The sequence below is a fragment of the Pituophis catenifer genome, unplaced genomic scaffold (assembly GCF_029215685.1).
Source record: "Pituophis catenifer annectens isolate HBS135680 unplaced genomic scaffold, rPitCat1.0.hap2 SCAF_4, whole genome shotgun sequence".
Classification (NCBI taxonomy): domain Eukaryota; kingdom Metazoa; phylum Chordata; class Lepidosauria; order Squamata; family Colubridae; genus Pituophis; species Pituophis catenifer.
In genome coordinates, this window is record NW_027256884.1 from 24086683 (window position 1) to 24106485 (window position 19803).

Sequence of the window (19803 nt, forward strand, 5' to 3'; positions counted from 1 at the left end):
CCCTCATCAAATTGAAGGGAACATGGGCAAAAGGGCTTCTACATCAGGAAGAACATTGTCCCAGATCTCTTGTTTTCAGAAACCTTTGTTTAATGTTTTTAAACCGGCACTTGGATTATTTTAATGCTTAATGAGGATGGGTTTTTTTTGTTTGTATCTTGCGGTTATTTTTAGTTATTAGTATATACGGGAACACTGCTTTTTTCTTCTTCTTCATGCTGTCCAATATTTGATTCCTGTGGTATAAAATGTTACTGGCTGGGCCCGCCCACCTGCACCGGAGCTATCCCATCCAATATATCTCACTCTCTGGCTCGCTTGTCCCGCTCACGCAGCCCAGCTGATTTCGATGCCTCGCCAACTCTACTCACTGTGGCTACCTGAGGTGTGGTTGAAGCCATGCGCTCACTTTTTCGGTTCTGCAATAGGCGAACTGGTTGTTAAATTATGTGCAGCCCACCTCTGGTTACTACATATAACTTTTATCCTAACAAATGAATGGCTCTATTTCTCTGTGATGATGTGCCTCACATTAAGTTTTAATGAGCATTTAGTTTATTTTTAGAAAGTATATAGAAAAGGTCCTGAATTACCAAGTCTGAATTACCAAATTAATTCAGATTTTTTACCTAAGTATTACAGGAACTGTCAAACCATACAAACTTTGCAACATGATTAAAAAGGATCGTTCTTTAAAATTAAAAGAACAATGACCCTTTTTAATGTTACAAATGTTTTACAGGTAAATCTGAAGAGGTTTCTATTATGCAAGCATTATTTCAGCATTCTTTAGTGAAAATATAATTTACATGCTACCGTAAATTGGGCTGTCACTATTCTTACATTTATTTTGAAGCTGTGGATGGCTGGAAGCTGGAAACCAGGAAGCTGATGAATGCATTTTGAACCAAGAGGAGAGGTGACCCCAACCATAAGTATGCTTTATATCACGGGTGTCAAACTCAACTCATCACGTTGCTATCATGTGATGTTTCGTGACGTTTTCCCCATTCACGGAGCTGAGGTGGGCGTGGCCTGCATGTGACACATCTGGCCCATGGGCCGCTAGTTTGACACCCCTGCTTTATATGAATCTTAAAACATTCATTATCCTTAAAGGAACCTAGTAATTTATCATTTCACACAGAATATTTTTGTAAAACAAATATAATATATAATTGAAATATATTTTTATTGTTAAAATATGACCTGATTGTCCACAAATCAATTTCTGTTGAGCAAGTAGAAAAATTCCCATCTTTTCAATTCAGCTCTGGAATCATCAGACATCAGCACAGGACAGTATTTTAAAAATGAACAGATTACTAATGTCCTCTGGTAAACATGATGAAGAGTATGCCTACCCCTTAAGTATAAAAACATTGTCTTAAATTTTAATAATACTGATAATACAATATTGTAACAATACAAAAGAGCTATCTTAAAGTGCAATTTTAAAGGGAAAAATGTTATTGTCTTGAAATATCATTTTAAAGCTTCAGTACTAGAGTGTTTGTGAAATTAATTTGGCCCCAAGGAGGATTACATTGGGAATTCAAAAATTCCATTCTATTCTGCTGATACTTGTTTCTTGGATACAATTACTTCAATTACTCCATTTTTTTCCTTAATGTGTTGTTGAGGTAGTATGATTTCCTTTTTTATTCCCTTCCAGCTCTGATGCATACAAAGTCATGCAGATTCTCCAGCAATAGGAAATGGTTCCAAAGCCTTTTCTGGATTTTTCCAGTTGTGGAAATTCTCTTGATACCATTCAACTAGGATTAAAAACAAAACAAATAATTTTTACCTTTAAACACTCTTGTAAGATAAATCCATGCCAGTTTTAATTTACAAAAATTAAATGAAATTAATGACTAACAACCTACTTACAACCTTATATCCTTTCACCAAAATTAACAGCTTATAGGGGCTTTCTGTACACTAGCAACTTTCCAACAATTTCAATTTGAAGCAGGTTCTCATCTAATGATGGAAAAAAATATTACACTATAAAATCATGGCTGAATCGGCAGTTGTTGGCAACTCCAACTCTTTCCTGGAATCAACCTGTAGCCACAGAAGCAGCCCACTATCCCAGGAAAAGACAGTTTTCAGGAATTCCCACAGCTCACGTAATCCATGCCCTATCCATTCAGATGCTTTGTTTTTCCTTTCAGTCCCAAATATTCCACATCTCTAGTATATACTGGGCAGAAAAGATTTGTTTTCTGGACAATTATTTCGGATTTCAACAGTAGGAGACTCACCTTGCATTTTGCAAACATTAGCAGAAGCTGTTGAAAGCAAAGGAATTAGCATCAGGTGCAAATCATTGCAGGCACTTGCCCTGGAAGCTAATTCCAAAAGTTGGGTGCCTTAGGAAGTTTGTTTTCTACTTAAAAGGGCTGCTTTGTGTTGAATATAATCTCCATGTTGTTAACAGATGGTTAGTCTAGATCACAGGTGTTAAACATAATCACGTCACGTGACGTATTGCGATTTTTGCCTTTGCGGAGCCGGGGTGGACGTGGCCTGTGTGTGACGCATCTGGCACATGGGCCGCCAGTTTGACAGGCCTGTCCTAGATTGACTAGCTGTGGAAGTTAGAAACAGCAAGGATTTCTATCTTTGTATACAATTATTTGTCTATTGATGGGGGCGGGTGGGGTGGGCTGATTTATATAATGGGCTACCTTCCATTCAGATCAATCAATTTATTCCTATCTCACATTTATTTATTTATTTATTTATTTATTTGATTTGTATACCGCCCTACTCCCGAAGGACTCAGGGCGGTGAACAGCCAAGCAATAAGATACATAAATACAAAAATTTAAAAAACCAGTTAAAATCGAATTAAATCATTTTTTGGCCCAGACAAATTAAAACACCCCAATAATTTAAGAACAGATTTAAAATTTATATATTAAAAGAGGGAGGAGATTAGGCCAAGCCTGCTTGATGGAATAAAAGAGTCTTCACAGCGCGGCGGAAGGTGCGCAGATCCGGGATCCTCCGTATCTCTGGGGGGAGCTCATTCCAGACGGTAGGTGCCCCCACAGAGAAGGCTCTCCCCCTAGGGGTCGCCAGCCGGCATTGTTTGGCTGACGGCACCCGGAGGAGTCCCTCTCTATGAGAGCGTACTGGCCGGTGGGAGGCTATTGGTGGTAGTAGGCGGTCCCGTAAATAACCAGGTCCTAAGCCATGGAGCATAATGCCTCACACATTCAAATGTGAATTCTAATCCACAAATGTTTCTTGTGTTTAAAGTACCAAAAATCTTGCGTTGTTTTTCTAGGGAACAAGAATATTACAAAAGTGGGGGAAAGATGCCAACCCTCTTGTACAGCATATATTTGTGGGAGGATCTTCCACAATGAAGCGCAAGGACTGTGGAAGTTTGCAAAGAGGCAGAGAGACTCTTTTTTTTAAAAAAAAAGAGATGCCTCTCACACAAAGGAGTTTTTGGATCCCATCCACTCATGTTCTCAGGACAGAATGAGTATATAGGCAGTCCTCGACTTACAACAGTTCATTTAGTGACCGTTCAAAGTTACAATGGCACTGAAAAATGTGACTTATGACCGTTTTACAACCTTTACAGTATCCCCATGATCATGTGATCAAAATTCAGATGCTTGACAACTGGTTCATATTTATGACCGTTGCTGTATTCTGGAGTCATGTGATCACCTTTTGCGACTTTCTGACAAGCAAAGTCGATGGGGAAGCCAGATTCACTTAACAACTGGGTTACTAACTTATAATTGCAGTGATTCACTTAACAACTGTAGCAAGAAAGGTCATAAAATGGGGCAAAGCTCACTTAACAAATGTCTCGCTTAACAAAGAAATGTTGGGATCAATTGTGGTCATAAGTCAAGGACTACCTGTATTTTTTATATGGAATCTAAACCTGAGAGCTGCAATTCCCCCCCCCCCCCCAGAAATGCATCATATAAATGATGAAGCTGAACACATGGAACTACGCAAGCAATAAGATAAAACATATCCTGTTCAAACAAAAATGTTTCATGTAAAATATATAAATAAGAATTAGCTTTCTGCTGCTCTTATAATTAAGCATTGAGCTTTCTATGAGAATCTAAGAAGACATGGCAACTGGACAACTAAAACCCAGGATTTAGTCGTCATGTTGCCAAACATAATAGCTGCCCAGGAACAGATCATTTGTGTTCAGATTTCAGGCTTATAAAATTAACCTCATAAAACTCAAAAGCAAGTTTAATTAAGTTCCCCATTGTAGAAATGGCAACTTTAACTGTCTAACTCTGTAACAAATTAGTGCATGAATTGTGTGAAATTTATTTTCCAAATTAGTTTATGATGGCTGTTCATTTCCATTCTGCCCCTCTCCTGTTTCAATCTATAGATAACATACTTGTTTTCTTGATTCCTTCCTTCCAAGAGACCTTGGGTTTCCAGCCCAAGCTATACATTTTTCCAGAATTCATTGGATATCCCATGTCGTTTGTAGGTCTTAAAAAAAAGAAAAAGTTTTTCAATAGAAACATTTTATTTCCAGCAGCATTTGTATCGGTTATCACCATAAAGCCATCTTCCTTTGCCTCGGCTCTTAAATTGAAAAAGTTTCCTTTCTTGTTCTGCTATTAAAATTGTACATTTAAGAAGAACAAAGGCAAATGTTACCCCACACTAATCAGTCGTACAATTGAAATCATTCAAAATATCAAATGGAGTAGCAACTATAGCCACAGGATAAGTGTAGCATTGGAGAAAACAACTCAATTATGCAGAAATGACCCAGGTGAGATGTTACCGTTTATTTTTTAAAATAAAGGAAATTTGTGATTTCAGGTCAGTGCTGACTCATGGTGATGCCTTAACAAGTCCCTGCATTTGCCTTGGCAACATTTTCAGAAGTGGTCTGCTATTGCATTTTTTCCTAGAGCTGGGAGGCTGGATGAAAGTTAAATCTCCCAGTTTCTAGCTTGCCTTAATCACAGTATCAGACTGATTTTCGCCTTCTCTAAAAACAGCCTTAAATGAATAAGCAACACAGTGCTTTATAGCCCTCTCTAAGAGATTTACAGAATCAGCATATAGCCCCCAACAATCTGGAACCTCATTTTACCGACTTTGGAAGGATGGAAGGCTGAGTCAACCTTGAGCCAGTCAGGATCGAACTCCTGGCTGTGGGCAGAGTTTGCCTGCAATGCTGCATTTTAACCACTGCACCACCACGGCTCTTAATCATACTAAGTCAGATTTAAATCAATTTGGAGAATCAGATTTTAACAGGTAAACCTGATCTTTGCTCTTATATTTCAGAATATTTTGCAGAAAATGTAAGAAATGTAAGAAATCCTGAAAAGCATGTTTGAAGCTTGTCATCTCTTAATGAGCTCATGGAATGCTTAGAATATTCTTAGTTAAACTAATTCTTAAGTCAGTTTCAGACCCCACATTATCCATGTCAGTTAGATATTCGTACTCTTAAGTTTGTATACTACTCCCACCACTTATCAGTAGAGAGGCATTTAAGTTATGCTGTCATGTACTAAGCAGAGAGGAAAAAAAGATGTTTCAGAAAGTATACATAGTTTGTTTTACAAGAAGCTCAGCTGTGTTGCAATACTTTAATTACATTGCTTCAAGCAACTATCGTCCAATAAGTTTATTGGATAAATCTGATTTATTCAACTCTTAAGGGCCAGCCTCTTCTAGAAAATCAAAATATTGCTTAGCACCAGAAATGCCTCAACTATACAACTCAAATATTTCTACTAAGTCAACTGGCTATATTATTCTTAAAGTGTGCCTACCTCTGCTTTTTTGGCTAAAGGGATGCTGAAAAAGGGGGAAAAACACCAAACAATTCTGAGCTAATATGAGATATTTTTTGAATTTCTGTATCCAATAAGCTGCTGAAAGTTGAATATGGCACTGGAATCTTTGGAGGCAATTATCTCCAAATCAGCACCCAGTATCTGCTAACAACCACACATGTACACTAATAATTCCCCATCTCTTTGATGTTCCCAAGCTTTTATGTAGTCTAATCCTTACAGATTATCCCTTTCATTCGAAATTGATTTTATACTTTTTAATTCTTCATCTTCCAACTGCACCCAATGCCTCTTATTGTTTAATTAAGATGAGTCACTCTTCATAAACATTTCTAAGTATCAGTATTCTTTAGAATCAATAGACAATGCTTAATTTCTGTTGATTGCAAATCGCTCCTTTTCAAGAATCCCTGTGCAGATGGTAATTTTGCTAATCTTTTAAAAGGAGATGGGGCAGGTAATTAAGAAAAACTGTGACCAGAAGCAATGAAACAGAAATAAAGGGGGGGGGGGGGAACCAGATCTTATTGTAAGACAATGTGCTAATGACAAAATACAAATTATAAAACAGAACTGTTAAAAAGAGAATTGTAAAATAAACAATTCCACACAAAGAAATGTATTTAAAGCTTCTCCCTTCAGAGATTGAATCTTTCCCAGTTTTTAAAATCTAAAACTTGTGGCTGGTGAAAATTAGTGTAAATACAAGCCTTGAGTTTCATCTGTGAGACAAAGAGGGTTTCAAACTACATCTTTTCTCTCAATCTTAGAACAGAAAAGGTGGCCAGGAACCAGTTTAGTATTATGCAGAAATGCCTTCCCATCTCCCATTGGAAGACTAACAAAAAGCTGGGGATTATCGTGACTAAATGTGCCAAGTCGCCTACAGGCCTCCCTGTATTTTTTCTGCTCTGGGAAAGGAAAGTAATACACTAAAGCTCCATGCTGTCTTCTCAATACAACAACCCATCCCACAAAGGAATGGGCCAGGCTACTTTGGGGTTCAGCGTATTCACATTTTCTCAGAATTGACAGAGTTATGTGTCTAATTCTGTGACAAAGAGTAAATATTTAAGAAGATTATTTAAAAAAAAGGAAGCAATCCTAACAAATAATTTGAAATGAAGCCTACTCAGTCTTACCTGTCTTTAACATAATCCATCCAGTGTTCTATCTCAGCTTCTGAACTAGTATTTTTAATCTGACAATGAAGAAAAGATGCATATTACCAACTAAATATTTGATAATCTTTATTTAATTAACCTTCTTTGAATAGATATTTCAATGAATAATTGGAACAGCTTTTATTGTACATGGATTTGTTATTAATGCATTTCAGTCAGGACTAATACCAGAATTCTTGCAATCATAATATTCTAACTTAAATATTATAGAATTACAGATGCAAAAAAAAGTATCTAATAGGAAGACATGTACAGGTAGATACGAGCCCATTTTTCTATTTTTTTTTTTTAATTTGATTTCTATGCCGCCCTTTTCCGGAGACTCAGGGCAGCTTACAATGCGCTAAGCAATAGCCTTCGTTCTTTTGTATATTTATACAAAGTCAGCTTATTGCCCCCACAAACTGGGTCCTCAATTTACCTACCTTAGAAAGGATGGAAGGCTGAGTCAACCTTGAGCCTTGGTGAGATTCGAACCTGCAGTAATTGCAGGCAGCTGGTCTTAATAACCAGCTTAATAACAGGGTGCCTTAGACCACTGTACTACCAAGGCTCTTTTGTGTAAATAGTTCTATTGTGGAACTATGTTGTGGGCAGTCTCCCAATGGCTACCTGACCTCAAAAGTTGCAACTAGTAGAAAAGAGATGACTAGAGGTAGCCCGTAGCCCTTGACGTACAGCCAAAATTGGGACCAGAATCTGGGTCGATGAGTAAAACTGTCCTTAAGCAAGATGCCCACATAGAATCATAAGGCTGGAAGGGACTTTGAAGATCTAGTCTAATCCCGTCCAAAGCAGACCACCTTATGCCATCTTGGACAGATTGGAGTCCTGGGTAAGGAGCACGGGGTGCCTTGGGGGTGGTGGGGAAGGCCGTGGAGGAGAATTCTTTGTTGGACTACAGGTTTGGAGTTAAAATCCTAGAATATAAATGCTTTCGTTTCCACATGGAGACTGCTTCTGAACTTTGTGCTTGAAGTAGAAAAGAATGAAACTTTGATTTTCGGTTTTACCGATTAGACTGGAAGATCTTTATAGAAATATCTAGTTTATATTATTATGGAAAAACAAAAAGTTGTGATTTAATGTTGATGCCTTATTTTACTGCAACAGATAGTCAGAAGTTAATGCTTCTTTTCATTTTCTCTTAATCCTTCCTTACTTTTCTTCCCCCTCCCCTTCCTCCCCATTGTTTTCCTATTTTCTTTTATATTTTGTATCTTATTTTATCTTATAACAGTAAAAATGTTAACGCTGTGGAGTTAAAATCCTGAAAATTTTAGCTTCATTCCTACAGGACTTCCTTTCCCCTCTGCCCATTGCATAATTTCAGTGGATCAGCCTTTATAACAGACAAGTCATCTTCTCTCTGAGGGGAGAATTTCAGAATCTTTTTTTTTATTATTTGAGTAAAGATCTACATCCAGAGGAAGGAGTGTGAATGACACAACTACCTACCGAAGTAGTAGTTTCTCTTATATCCCCACAGTGTCAAGTATCACAATATTGATCTATCCTTGTGGTTTGTCATATGACTTTTTTTTATTACAACATTTCAAACATTAAAAAAAACTGAAGCAAAAAGAGATTTATAATGTCAAACATTTTAAATAAAACCAAGAACTGCCCTAGTGAACTCAAGTTAACTCTTGGCCATTTTACTACCCTGTTTCCCCCAAAATAAGACATCCCCTGATAATAAGCCCAATTGGGCTTTTGAGCGCATAGCAATAAGACCAAACACTTATTTCAGGGTTCAAAAAAATATAAGACAGGGTCTTATTTTCGGGGAAACACGGTACTATTGCTCAGGTCACCTATTTTCAAATTTAGTTATTACTCACAAGATGGATTAATTCCTTTGCAAGCTGGGTAATAGACATTGCAAAACTGGTCCCAATGTTGTAGATTTCGCCTGGCTGCCCTTTCTTCAGAACGGTAAGGAATGCTTCTGCTACATCACCAGCATAAAGAAAATTTCTTTTCTGAAGTCCTGAACCATGAATGCAACTAAAGGAAAAAAACAAGAGTAGATAATTTTTAGTATGGATTATTAAAAGCAAGGCCCTCAATAATAACGGAACAGTCTAGTCAAGTTTTCAAGGAGCTACACTCACTAAAAGACAGAAGAAATCTCTAAATCCTTCATTTTATTATTCAAATTGATAGTCTTTGCTGGGTAAAGTATGCAAAAAAGAAAAGCCAAATGTAAAGCAAATAATAATGTACAATTTTCATTAACAATAAAATTCCAGATGACACATAAAACATGACATTCCTAAACTGGAGATTGCTGGGGACCATGGGAAGGAAAAAGAGATTAATATACAGAAGCATACAGCTTCCTCAACCAAGATTTTAGATTAGTGAAAAGCACAAAATAATAAAAATGATCTAGCACAAATTCTATGACCTCTGCTGGTGAAAAGCTATATTTAAACACCCAAATATAGCTTCTCATTTGATGACAAGCAATACACACACTAAAATAGATCCAGGCTCTGAGTTCCCGCCCATTTGTTCATATTGCATATTTAACAGAACTCAACAATTCCCCACTCTATATTTAAATAAAGAATTGCATATATATGGAAACATAATTATATGCATTAAAATGAAAATTAAATACACACCAAACTCCAAAACTCTGTTCCCTTTTCTTAATATTACAAACTTCTTTGGCAATAAGAAGGGAATTAATTTTATAGGCATATCCCGATTTTTAGCTATATGTTCAATTTTCAGAGTGTGACATGGCTTATTTTCTTACACAGTTGTTTTTAAATGAGCACATACATGCATACTAACACATACCATTTTCTATTCTGCTGTAAGAGAGAAATGAATTTAGGAATAACCTAGGAAATATAAAAGACAAAATGAACAATTATTAAAATTCATGCTACTTTGTTTTTTATGTTGTTTTTGTTAAAATTCATACTACTTTAAAACAGAAAATAATGCAGCTTTATTGCTTTGCTGCAAGTAAGTTTTCATAATGCTCGCTGTCAGATCCGCCATCTTCATCTTGGCGCCTCGCTGGCATCCTACCATCAATCGATTGGTGGGGGGAGAAAATAGGCAATTGGCATGTAGAGGGAAGAGATGAGCTAAAAAGGTATGTGTGTATATGTGTCAGGTTTGATGGAAACCAAAGATATGAGAACCAGCTTGTTCCAATCTTCAAAGCCCTGGAGCCTGGGAAACGATGCAAATTGCACCAAGTGGCACCAAACATCCGAGTGGTTCCAAAACACCTATACAGCACACTATTGGTCGAAGACAAACCAGTCAAGGGGGGAGGGCCGGGAAGAAAGGGAAAATCTGTAACCTTTTATGCGGGAACCTTAGATCTAGCCTTGCTTTTGCTGCAACCACTACTCCTTAGTAAAAGAACTTATCACTTCATAGCTAAGTGGAGTCGAGGGTCTTTCTTTCCTAGTTGGGGCAAGCCTGACACTACCAATAAACATAAAAATCCCTACCTTCCATCAAAAAATTGCACTGAGTTATGCACTTGGTATCAGGAAGTGCTTTGCATGCATGAGATGGAATGAGAAGAACCTCAAGCCTTGTTTCAACGCTTAAGGCAGCTGATTAAAGGGGAATGCAGTGGCAAGTAACAGGCACACATCTGCACAGTGCTGCTGCTGGAGGGAATAAAGGGGCTGCATGTGCAGCATCAAACCATAACAGAGCATTCCTTATCTATCTGGAATTCTTAAAGCAGCAAAGCCCATTTTCACATACTAGAAACTTGAGCTAGGTTGCAACATTCATGCTGTTCATTCTGTAAATTAAAACCTCAAAGTATAGGCTAGACACAAAATTGTTATTTAATTGGGCTATTGGAAATAACACTAAGACGAATTCTCCTGTAAGCAATTATTGGTGACAGAGAGAGATTCACAAAAGTCCAATATTATCACTTTCTAGCCCAAGGAAGGCCAGCAGGCAAGTTTGGTTACATCCCACTCCAAAATAATTGGAAGTTAAAAATTGTAGTTATTGGAGACCCAGCTGGCTCTGTAAATATTTCAACGTCTACCCATCAGAAATCTCAAAACTGCAGTTTGGACATAAAATGGCAAATACTCTATTCTAAGCGCAGATATCTCATAATGGTCAAGCCTTTGGATAATTATGGATCTGATAACAGATGCAGGTCCAGCTTTTGGTACATTTTGCAGATTTTAAAAAATGCCCTGAATATATGAGAAGATTGACCTGATCAAGTCTGTTTAATTATATCTTGGCCATATCATGAATTGTCCTTAAAAACAGTATAGATTGTCATTTTTTCAAGGAACATGGGGCATTTCCATGGTAAACTATAAAAGCTTAAGAAACTAAAAAGACCTTGATTTAACTTACTTTTTCTGGAAACTGATGGGGTCCATAAACGTTGCTGCTCCGTGTGATAACCACTGGAAACTTTAACGTACACATGACAACTGTATTAAAATGAACCCAGTCAAAACTGCTATTAATGACCTAACATGAGTGATATCCAGTTAAACCCATTCCTGGTGGCATAATTTCTATTGCCAGAACGGCAACAATCCCCTTACAGTTTTTTTGCTTCCTCAGATTCTACTGCTAAGGACTGATATCAGTAAAAGAGAATATGTCAGCTGCCACCTTAATGCTTGTTTGTGTGTCACTACTATACAGTGACAATTTGCCATGGACTCTGGGGAGGGTGAATGCTTGGGGGAAAGCGATAGTATTAACTGCTGTAGCTCCCTGAGATGCTGCTTCAAGGTCACCTGGCTGGGAGAAGAACGCAGCTGCATATGAACCTACACTTGAAGTGACCGTTCTGAAAACAACTTGTTTGAACCTGATTGGTTATGGGGGATCAGCAATGCAAGGCAGTTAAAGGAGGGGAAAATTTGAACTTAGAGATTTTGGCACACGAATCTCAGTTCTGGGTATGCACTACTTAAATGCACTTCTAATAAAACTATACCTTTCTCGACATATGGAGCCAAGGATCATTTCTACTGTTTGTATATGTTTGTGGCAGGTTTGACAATATATTTATAGCTTAGGGTTCAAACAAGGGGTCCTTGATACCCTCTGAGCTTGTCTGTCTTCTTGCAGACATTTCATAACCCAAATTTAGCACTGATATTAAGGACTGCTGTCCAAGGGCACTCAGGTAATGCCTGACTTCACCCATTATTATTATTTTTTGCCGACAGAACCACAAAAAGACATGTATTGCTAAAGCAGAAAGGCTAAGATTAAAATGGCACAGTTAGCAGAAGGATCTAATTTGATCCACTGCACCTAACATTAAAGATGAAAGTGCAAGGAACAAGCTGGTTTCTAAAAATAGGCAAGCAATCTAGGACTCCTAAGCTACACCTAATTTCTAAATCTGCTTCCAAAGAAGTTGTTAAAAATCAGTGGCATGGTTTCTCCCCATTGGGAGGCAAGCAATAGTAGAAAACTATGGTATAAACTTAAAAAAAAAGCTTTCATACTGTTTAAAAATGCCAAGCTCATTCTCCATGCTAAACAAAAGCCACAACCTCACCCTAGCATATGGGTGGGTCCCAACCGCCTCCTAATAAGTGTGGCCTCCAGGTTACCCCTCCCAGCTCTGTGGCACAAATCACTACCTTTTGTTATGCATTCACATTTCTTTAGACACAAACAGATAACTGATAGAAGCTTTTACAACCCCCCAATGTCATTTATGCTCACCCCATATCTTTCCCAGTAAGATTGGACAAAGCATTCAGCCGCTGCCTTAGATGTCGCGTAAGGATTTGTGGGTTGTTTGGGTGAAGATTCATCAAATTCCTGCAACATAAGTTTACATGAAGTAAATTTTAGCAGAGTTAGCAGTGAATTACACATGGCTCCAGTTAACTAGTACATGTAACTCCAATACCGGCAACAAGTATTAAGTATCCAGTTGCAAAATATATATAGGTAGTCCTCAGGTTATGACCATTCACATTCAGCAACCGTTCAGTTACAATGGTGAAAAAAAGGTACTGAGAGTTCTGACCACCATACTAAGCCACAGTTACAGGATTGTGATTTCTGATGTTCCCTGCCAGCCTCTCACAAGCAAAGTCAATGGAGAAGCCACCAGGAAGTCACAATCATGTGAGATCCTTGCCTAATGACTCACACTTAACTATGGCCAGAACTGCAGTTGCTAGCTGATATGGTCACAACAACACAACAGTGATTGAAATTCTGGTCCCAACTACTATCGTAACCTCAGGACTGCCTGTACTCATAATCTGTTCTGCTTACTTGTACATCAAATTACAATCAGGAAATGTTCTGTAAGTATACACATAAATGGGCATCTTCAATGCCTTTTTTAATAGAAAATAACATAAGGATTTAAAATATTGATATCATTTCTTTATAAGAGTTTGGAGCTATAAAATCATTCAGAACCACACAGGAAAAAAAAAGGCAGGAGATTTCAACCTATAATAGCTCACCTTATCACAACTTCCTCCATAAACTTCATCAGTGCTGACATATACAAACTTTTCCACATTAGCCTTATAAGCAGCCCGAAGCAGAATGTAAGTTCCATAAACATTAACATAGTTGAACTCAAGTTTGTGCCAAAATGAAAGATCTACATTTTCAATCAAAAAGAATAAAGAGGGTGTCACTTTGACAACAGAAAACAATTACAATTCTTAACAGAATGCTCTGATAGAAAAATGTGTTCTTTATTCCCGAAACATCACACAACAAAATGCTTCTGAAAACGTTACAGCTGCAAACTGACAGCCCACAGAAGCATAAAGCAAAGAAAGAGCATTTCTCTTTCTTTGTGAACAGAGAGGTTCATAAGCCTCCCAACTTTGGGCAAAGAAATCCTAGATAATGCCTCAGACACACACATATGTTAAGAGAACACTGGAAGTCTAGATAAGTGGAGCTTATGCATAATAGCATTATTACATTTTAAATAATGTTTTATGCTTATGTTCAGGAGAGATTGTCTTGGTTTTTTTAAAATTAAAAAGACAGAAATAGATCTTTAAAAAAAAACACATAGCATTTTAGCTTGAATAGCTAGATATTCTAAAATTGATTGTCAGACTTAATAGCAGACAAACAAGAAAAATGTATATTTGAAATTATTATTGCAGAGCAGAATCAATTGCAGAATTAAGCATCTTAATCTTAAAAAGTGCAATATCTGTGCCAGATGCAGCCATGGTCCTTTCAAAAAAAAGTTTCTTTTATGAATCGGTACATATTTAGTTCCCTTTCCATAACCATAAGAATTGAGGACCCTATTTTAAAAAATAATATTTTTCAAATATCCCAGTAAATGTAGCAGCAACATAACTAAATTGCATGAAAAATAAGACTGTGCTGCACTTAAATTTAAGTTTATGCCAAATAAAAATTCTAATGACCAAAACAGACTGTGTACAAATTGCTCTACTTCATCTATATAATCTACACTTCAAGAGTTCAACTGGCAAACTGAAATATTTAAGTCTCTACCACCAGCCACATCATAATACGTAGCTTATTACATGAAGAATTAGCTCTGTCCCTTCCACAAAACCTGGAAGCTATTGAAGAATGCTTTATCAATCCTGCAAGATGGCGACAATTACAGGGATATGCCATGCTCACCTACATGCGTTTGAGCTGCAAAATGTAACACTATATCAATTTTCTCAGTCTCAAATAATTCTTTTATGAAATTGGGTTCACAGATGTCTCCCTAATAAAGAAAAAGGAAAATATAAAATCAGCATGGAACAGCGTTATTTTTTCCAATGGTAAGCATTTGATATATAATTGGTATATAATCTTATGGAAAATTGCAGGCTTTCATCTCAGTTTTCATCTTATAACAATTGCACAGTAGAATCAGAGAGCTGGAAGGGGAGATTTTACACCAATTCCAACTTGCTTAGTACAGGAATCTAAATTAGGATTAGCACCGTTCTGTTCTCTCTTCTCTCCCCAAACTTCTATCAAAACTAAATATAATCAGAACTTTAATCAGAGGACTTGATTTCCATATCACTGATTATAATCATCAATATTTCTCTGAAATGTTTCTGATTTTGGGGGATACTTAAAATACAATGTCCAGTATTGGCTACTGTACTCAAAATGCAGTCTGACCCAGTGATGGGTTGCTCCCGGTTCTATAGAACTGGTAGTAAAACCAGCAGGAGGCTCCGCCCACCCGGCACGACATCATCATTGGTGATTTGCGCATGCGCAGAAGAGCAGCCACGCATGCACGCACGATTCCACTGCGAACTCGTAGTAAAGGTAAGTGGAACCCACCCCTGGTCTGACCACAGCAATGTAAAACTGAACTATTATCTTCCATGAACTGGAAATTACACTTCTGGTAAAAACAACCTAAAATTGTCTTTGCTGTTTTAGCTACCACATGATGTTGCTGACTCAAATTTAGTTTGCAATCTATTACTATTCCCCAAATGCTATTATCAAGCCAGTATCCCTCATCCTATTTTTGTACATTTGACTTGCATTCTAGGTGAAGTATTTTGTCTTTACCCATTCACTTTCGTTTTATTTTTAACCCAACTCTCAAATTTACTCAAATCATTTAGAATTATATTGTATAGCTGTCCTAATATATTAACTTTCTCATCCAATTCTTGGTTATCTGCAAATTTATTAATAATCTCTCCATCTTTTCATTCAAGTTATTAATAAATCTGCAGATCATGTGCTTGGAAATATGGCAGCCTACCTGAGACCTTGTTTCACTATAATCAGGAACCACTGATGATCAGTCTTGGAGTCTGATTCGAGTCAACTATGTCTTGTCAAGCCACCCAATATGCTAGAACTGAAGTCGTAGTCATTTGATTTTAAAAACCCAATGAAAAGAAAAGTTTACCTGAACGAATTTGTAGTTCTCTTTCTCAGAAACTGTCTTAAGATTTGTTAAGCTTGCACAGTAGTCCAGCTTAACAAAAACAGAAAAGGAGAGAAAGTGAGAAAATAAGTGTTTTACACAAGAAGTTGCTAAACGCAAGACTTTTTCAGACTAAATGCTTTGGTCCGAGAATTCCAACTTTTACAGAAGCAGTTTTTTTAAAAAGCTAAGATAAGAATGCTGATATCCCTCTGCTACAATTATCACAATTGCTGGGTAAAGGTATATAGTGGATACAAAAAGTCTAGTGTCTTGTTAAAATGCCAGGTTTTTGAGATGCAATAAAGACAAATCACTTCATAATTTTTTCCAACTTTAATGTAACATATAAATTGTACCATTCAATTGTACAATTCATTCAAAATGAACAGGTTTGCTATGAATTTTAGCAGCCTTCTCAGTTTTTAGAAACTGAATACAAACTTTTATTCAGAAACAGAGTTTGTTCTTTTATTTGCATGTATGATGCAGAATTCATATATCATATGCAGCATATAACATATACTCAGTTATAAAGATATATAAATTCATCCACTTGAATCATTATTAGCACACCACCCTTTAGAACAGGTTATATAGTCTTAGATTCCTCTCCCACCATGTTGTCAGCCTGACACTGTTATTAGGGTACTGCTTAAAAATGATTCATTTAATTTAAACCAATGGTCTTACCTTATCCAGATTAATGATCATGTAGTTAGGATACTTTTCCACGAGGGAAACTATCACATGGGAAGCACTGTCAATTTTGGAAGGAAAAAAAACCACAGATGGTGAATGTGCAGAACCCATACCAGACTTCAGGTTTTTTTCTAAATCTTGTTCATGGACATCAACAGTTTTCCTCGTTTTTTTTTGCTCTGGCAGTAAAGATCAGGAGTTGTATTTTCTGCTTCTTTCTCTTAAACCTAAACTAAGATGTTTAATTACCTCTAAATAAAAACTAAGAAATACACCACAATGAGTGAGGGTATTTTTTTAGTACTTTGAAAAAAAAAATTCAAAAGTACTAATTACAGGTAATCCTCAAATTACGACCACAAAAAAATTTCTCTTGATAAGTGAGAAATTTGTTAAGTGAGTTTTGCCCCATTTTACAACTTTTCTTGCCACATTTGTTAAGTGAATCACTGCAGTTGTTAAAATTAGTAACACAGTTAAGTGAATCTTGTTTCCCCATTGACTTTGCTTGTCAGAAAGTTGCCAAAGATGGTGACATGATTCTGGGACACTGCAACGGTCATAAATATGAGTCAGTTGTCAAGCATCCGAATGTAAATCACATGACCATGGGGATGCTGCAATGGTCATAAGTGTGAAAAATGGCCATAAGTCACTTTTTTCAATGCCATTGTAGCTTTGAATGGTCACTAAGTGAACTGTTGTAACTCGAGGACCACCTGTAATGGTACAATTTATTTTGACGCTCTTTAAATCCTGTATTTTAAAGGCTAATTTTGTGGGAAATAACTAACAAAACTTTAAATATGCAAGGTCATCGTCTATTAGAGAGATTTCAAATATTTTTCAGTCTCAAATATGGGGCTTCAGAAGTGCATTGTAAGGAAGGGGTTTAAATCAAAAGAAAATTACAAGTACTGTGAGGAAATGTGCAGTACAGAATACACACAGACTTGAAAGCATAGAATCAGCCCTCACCAGGCAAACAGCTTCCTTTCAGGATTTCAAATGCATAATTTGAATATTAGTGAATCAAATGAAAGAAAAAAGCATCTAGTTACAGCAGATAAAAAGAAATCTGGGGGAAAAGAGGTGACTTATTATCACTGGTCACTGGCTTCATTTTTAAAAAGTTATGCCCAAAAATAGATGAGCAAAAAAAGAACTCAGGCTGAAGTTCTAACCTAAACTGAATACCAGTAATTAAGCTTCTTTTTATTTGCACATAGTTCAGACAGAACTGACAAGCAACTTACTGTGTAGCAACTTTAGGAATTCAAAAGCAGAGGCTATCCTTCCTTGGAAGCAATTCTAGCTTTGTTTACACAGTGGTTTTGGATATAAATATCGCATATGTATATTTAATTTTTTATATTAGTTCATAATATAAAATACAAATGCACAAAAGAAACTAGTAGAAAAATTAAGAGTAGAGAAAAGGGAAGGGAAGGGCTAAAAGTATAGGAAAATTAGAGGAAAAAGACCAACTCCCTTATAAAATAATATCAAACCTCAAAACTTTTTGCTTTTACACAATAGCATAAACTAGCCCTTTCTGTAACAGCAAACCTATCTAATTGGTCAAACCCAAAAACAAAAGTTTAATTTTTATCCCCCCACCTCAAGCACAAAGTCCTGAAGTGGTTTCCGGGATGTATATTTATTTTTCTTTTATTTCTGTAAAAAGATTAAGATTAAGGGCCTGGTGGCTCAGCAGACTGATAGCATTGTGATTAACACCAGCTGTCTGCAATTACTGTAAGTTCGAATCTCACCAGGCTCAAGGTTGACTCAGCCTTCCATCCTTTCTAAGGTAGGTAAAATGAGGACCCAGTTTGTGGGGGCAATAAGCTGACTTTGTATAAATATACAAAAGTATGAAGGCTGTTGCTTAACACATTGTAAGCCGCCCTGAGTCTTTGGAGAAGGGCGGCATATAAATCATTTTTTTTTTTAAAAAAGCGCATTTTATATACATATATACACACATACATATATATACTTATATATATATATGTTTTTCTTTTAGCTAGGTTTTTCTTACGTAACCAAGGTTTTTCTGCAGCCCTAGCTCAGTGGAGTCACATCCACTGGATTCTGGGCTTTTTTCCTTCTGGCAGCCAGCAGCCTGGTGAGAGACTTATATAGATCTATATAAGATCTATAGATCTTATATTATATATATATATATATATATATATATATATATATATATATATATATATATATACACACACACACACACACACACATATATATATACATGTGTGTAAAAAGAATAAATATATACATATATATATACATATATATACACACACACACACAAACATATATATATATATAAAAATAAATAAAAATAAAAATTGAAGACATGGCATGCAAAATTACAAGATAAACGTATAATTTGTGGGAATATATATGTATATGTATATGTATATGTATATACACACATATATATGTATATACACACATATATATGTATATACACACATATGTGTGTGTATATACATATGTACATATACAGGAATATAAATATATAAATATATATATATATATATATATATATATATATATATATATATATATATGTATATATATACATACATATATACATATAAATATATACATACATATATACAGGAATACATATATGTGTGTGTATGTATGTATATGTATTCCCACAAATTACACGTTTATCTTGTAATTTTGCACGCCTCGTCTTCAATTTTTATTTTTATTTTTTTAGGATTTTAGGATTTTTTAGGATTGACGCTTCTAATATTGAGTAAAATAAACCCTGTCATCCTTCCCGCTCCAAAAAGCACCTTTAAAAGGGGCAACTTTTTTCTCGGCTTCCCAAGGACCAAGGGTATTCCGGGCAGCGAAAAAAACCCTTTTAACCTTGGAAACCGGGAAAAAGGTTGGAAATTTGGGCAGCAGCAGCAGCGCCACCTCCCCAAACTTCTGCCCCGCTCAAAATGACTCACATGAAGCCGGCGCCTCCGGTCACCAGGACTCGCTTCGACAAGCCCCGCGGAGCCCCTCCAGCCCGCGAGACCCCCGCGGACATATCCTCCCGCGGAGTCCAGCTCCGCTTCCGCTCCTTACGTCAATTCCGTCCACGAGGCCGAGTCTTCTCGCGCGCGCTAGGCTCGGGGAGGCGCTAGGC

The 19803-nt window shown here is 36.6% G+C and overlaps 1 protein-coding gene across 3 annotated transcripts; it reads right to left on the reverse strand.

Annotated features, from left to right (window-relative positions):
• Positions 1-1168: 1168 nt before the first annotated feature.
• TGDS (TDP-glucose 4,6-dehydratase) lies at positions 1169-19705 on the reverse strand. Of its 3 annotated transcripts, XM_070943131.1 has the most exons (12): positions 19622-19705; positions 16626-16692; positions 15915-15983; positions 14660-14750; positions 13495-13637; positions 12734-12832; positions 11393-11452; positions 9833-9876; positions 8863-9028; positions 6977-7035; positions 4406-4503; positions 1169-1778 (listed from the first exon to the last, which is right to left on the reverse strand). In XM_070943131.1, the coding sequence occupies exons 1-12, from the start codon at positions 19702-19704 to the stop codon at positions 1693-1695; spliced, it is 1065 nt and encodes a 354-aa protein (XP_070799232.1). In that variant the 5' UTR covers position 19705; the 3' UTR covers positions 1169-1692. The 3 variants fall into 3 exon arrangements, with proteins under 3 accessions (XP_070799232.1, XP_070799234.1, XP_070799233.1); XM_070943133.1 differs by lacking the exon at positions 15915-15983; XM_070943132.1 differs by lacking the exon at positions 11393-11452.
• Positions 19706-19803: the final 98 nt, after the last annotated feature.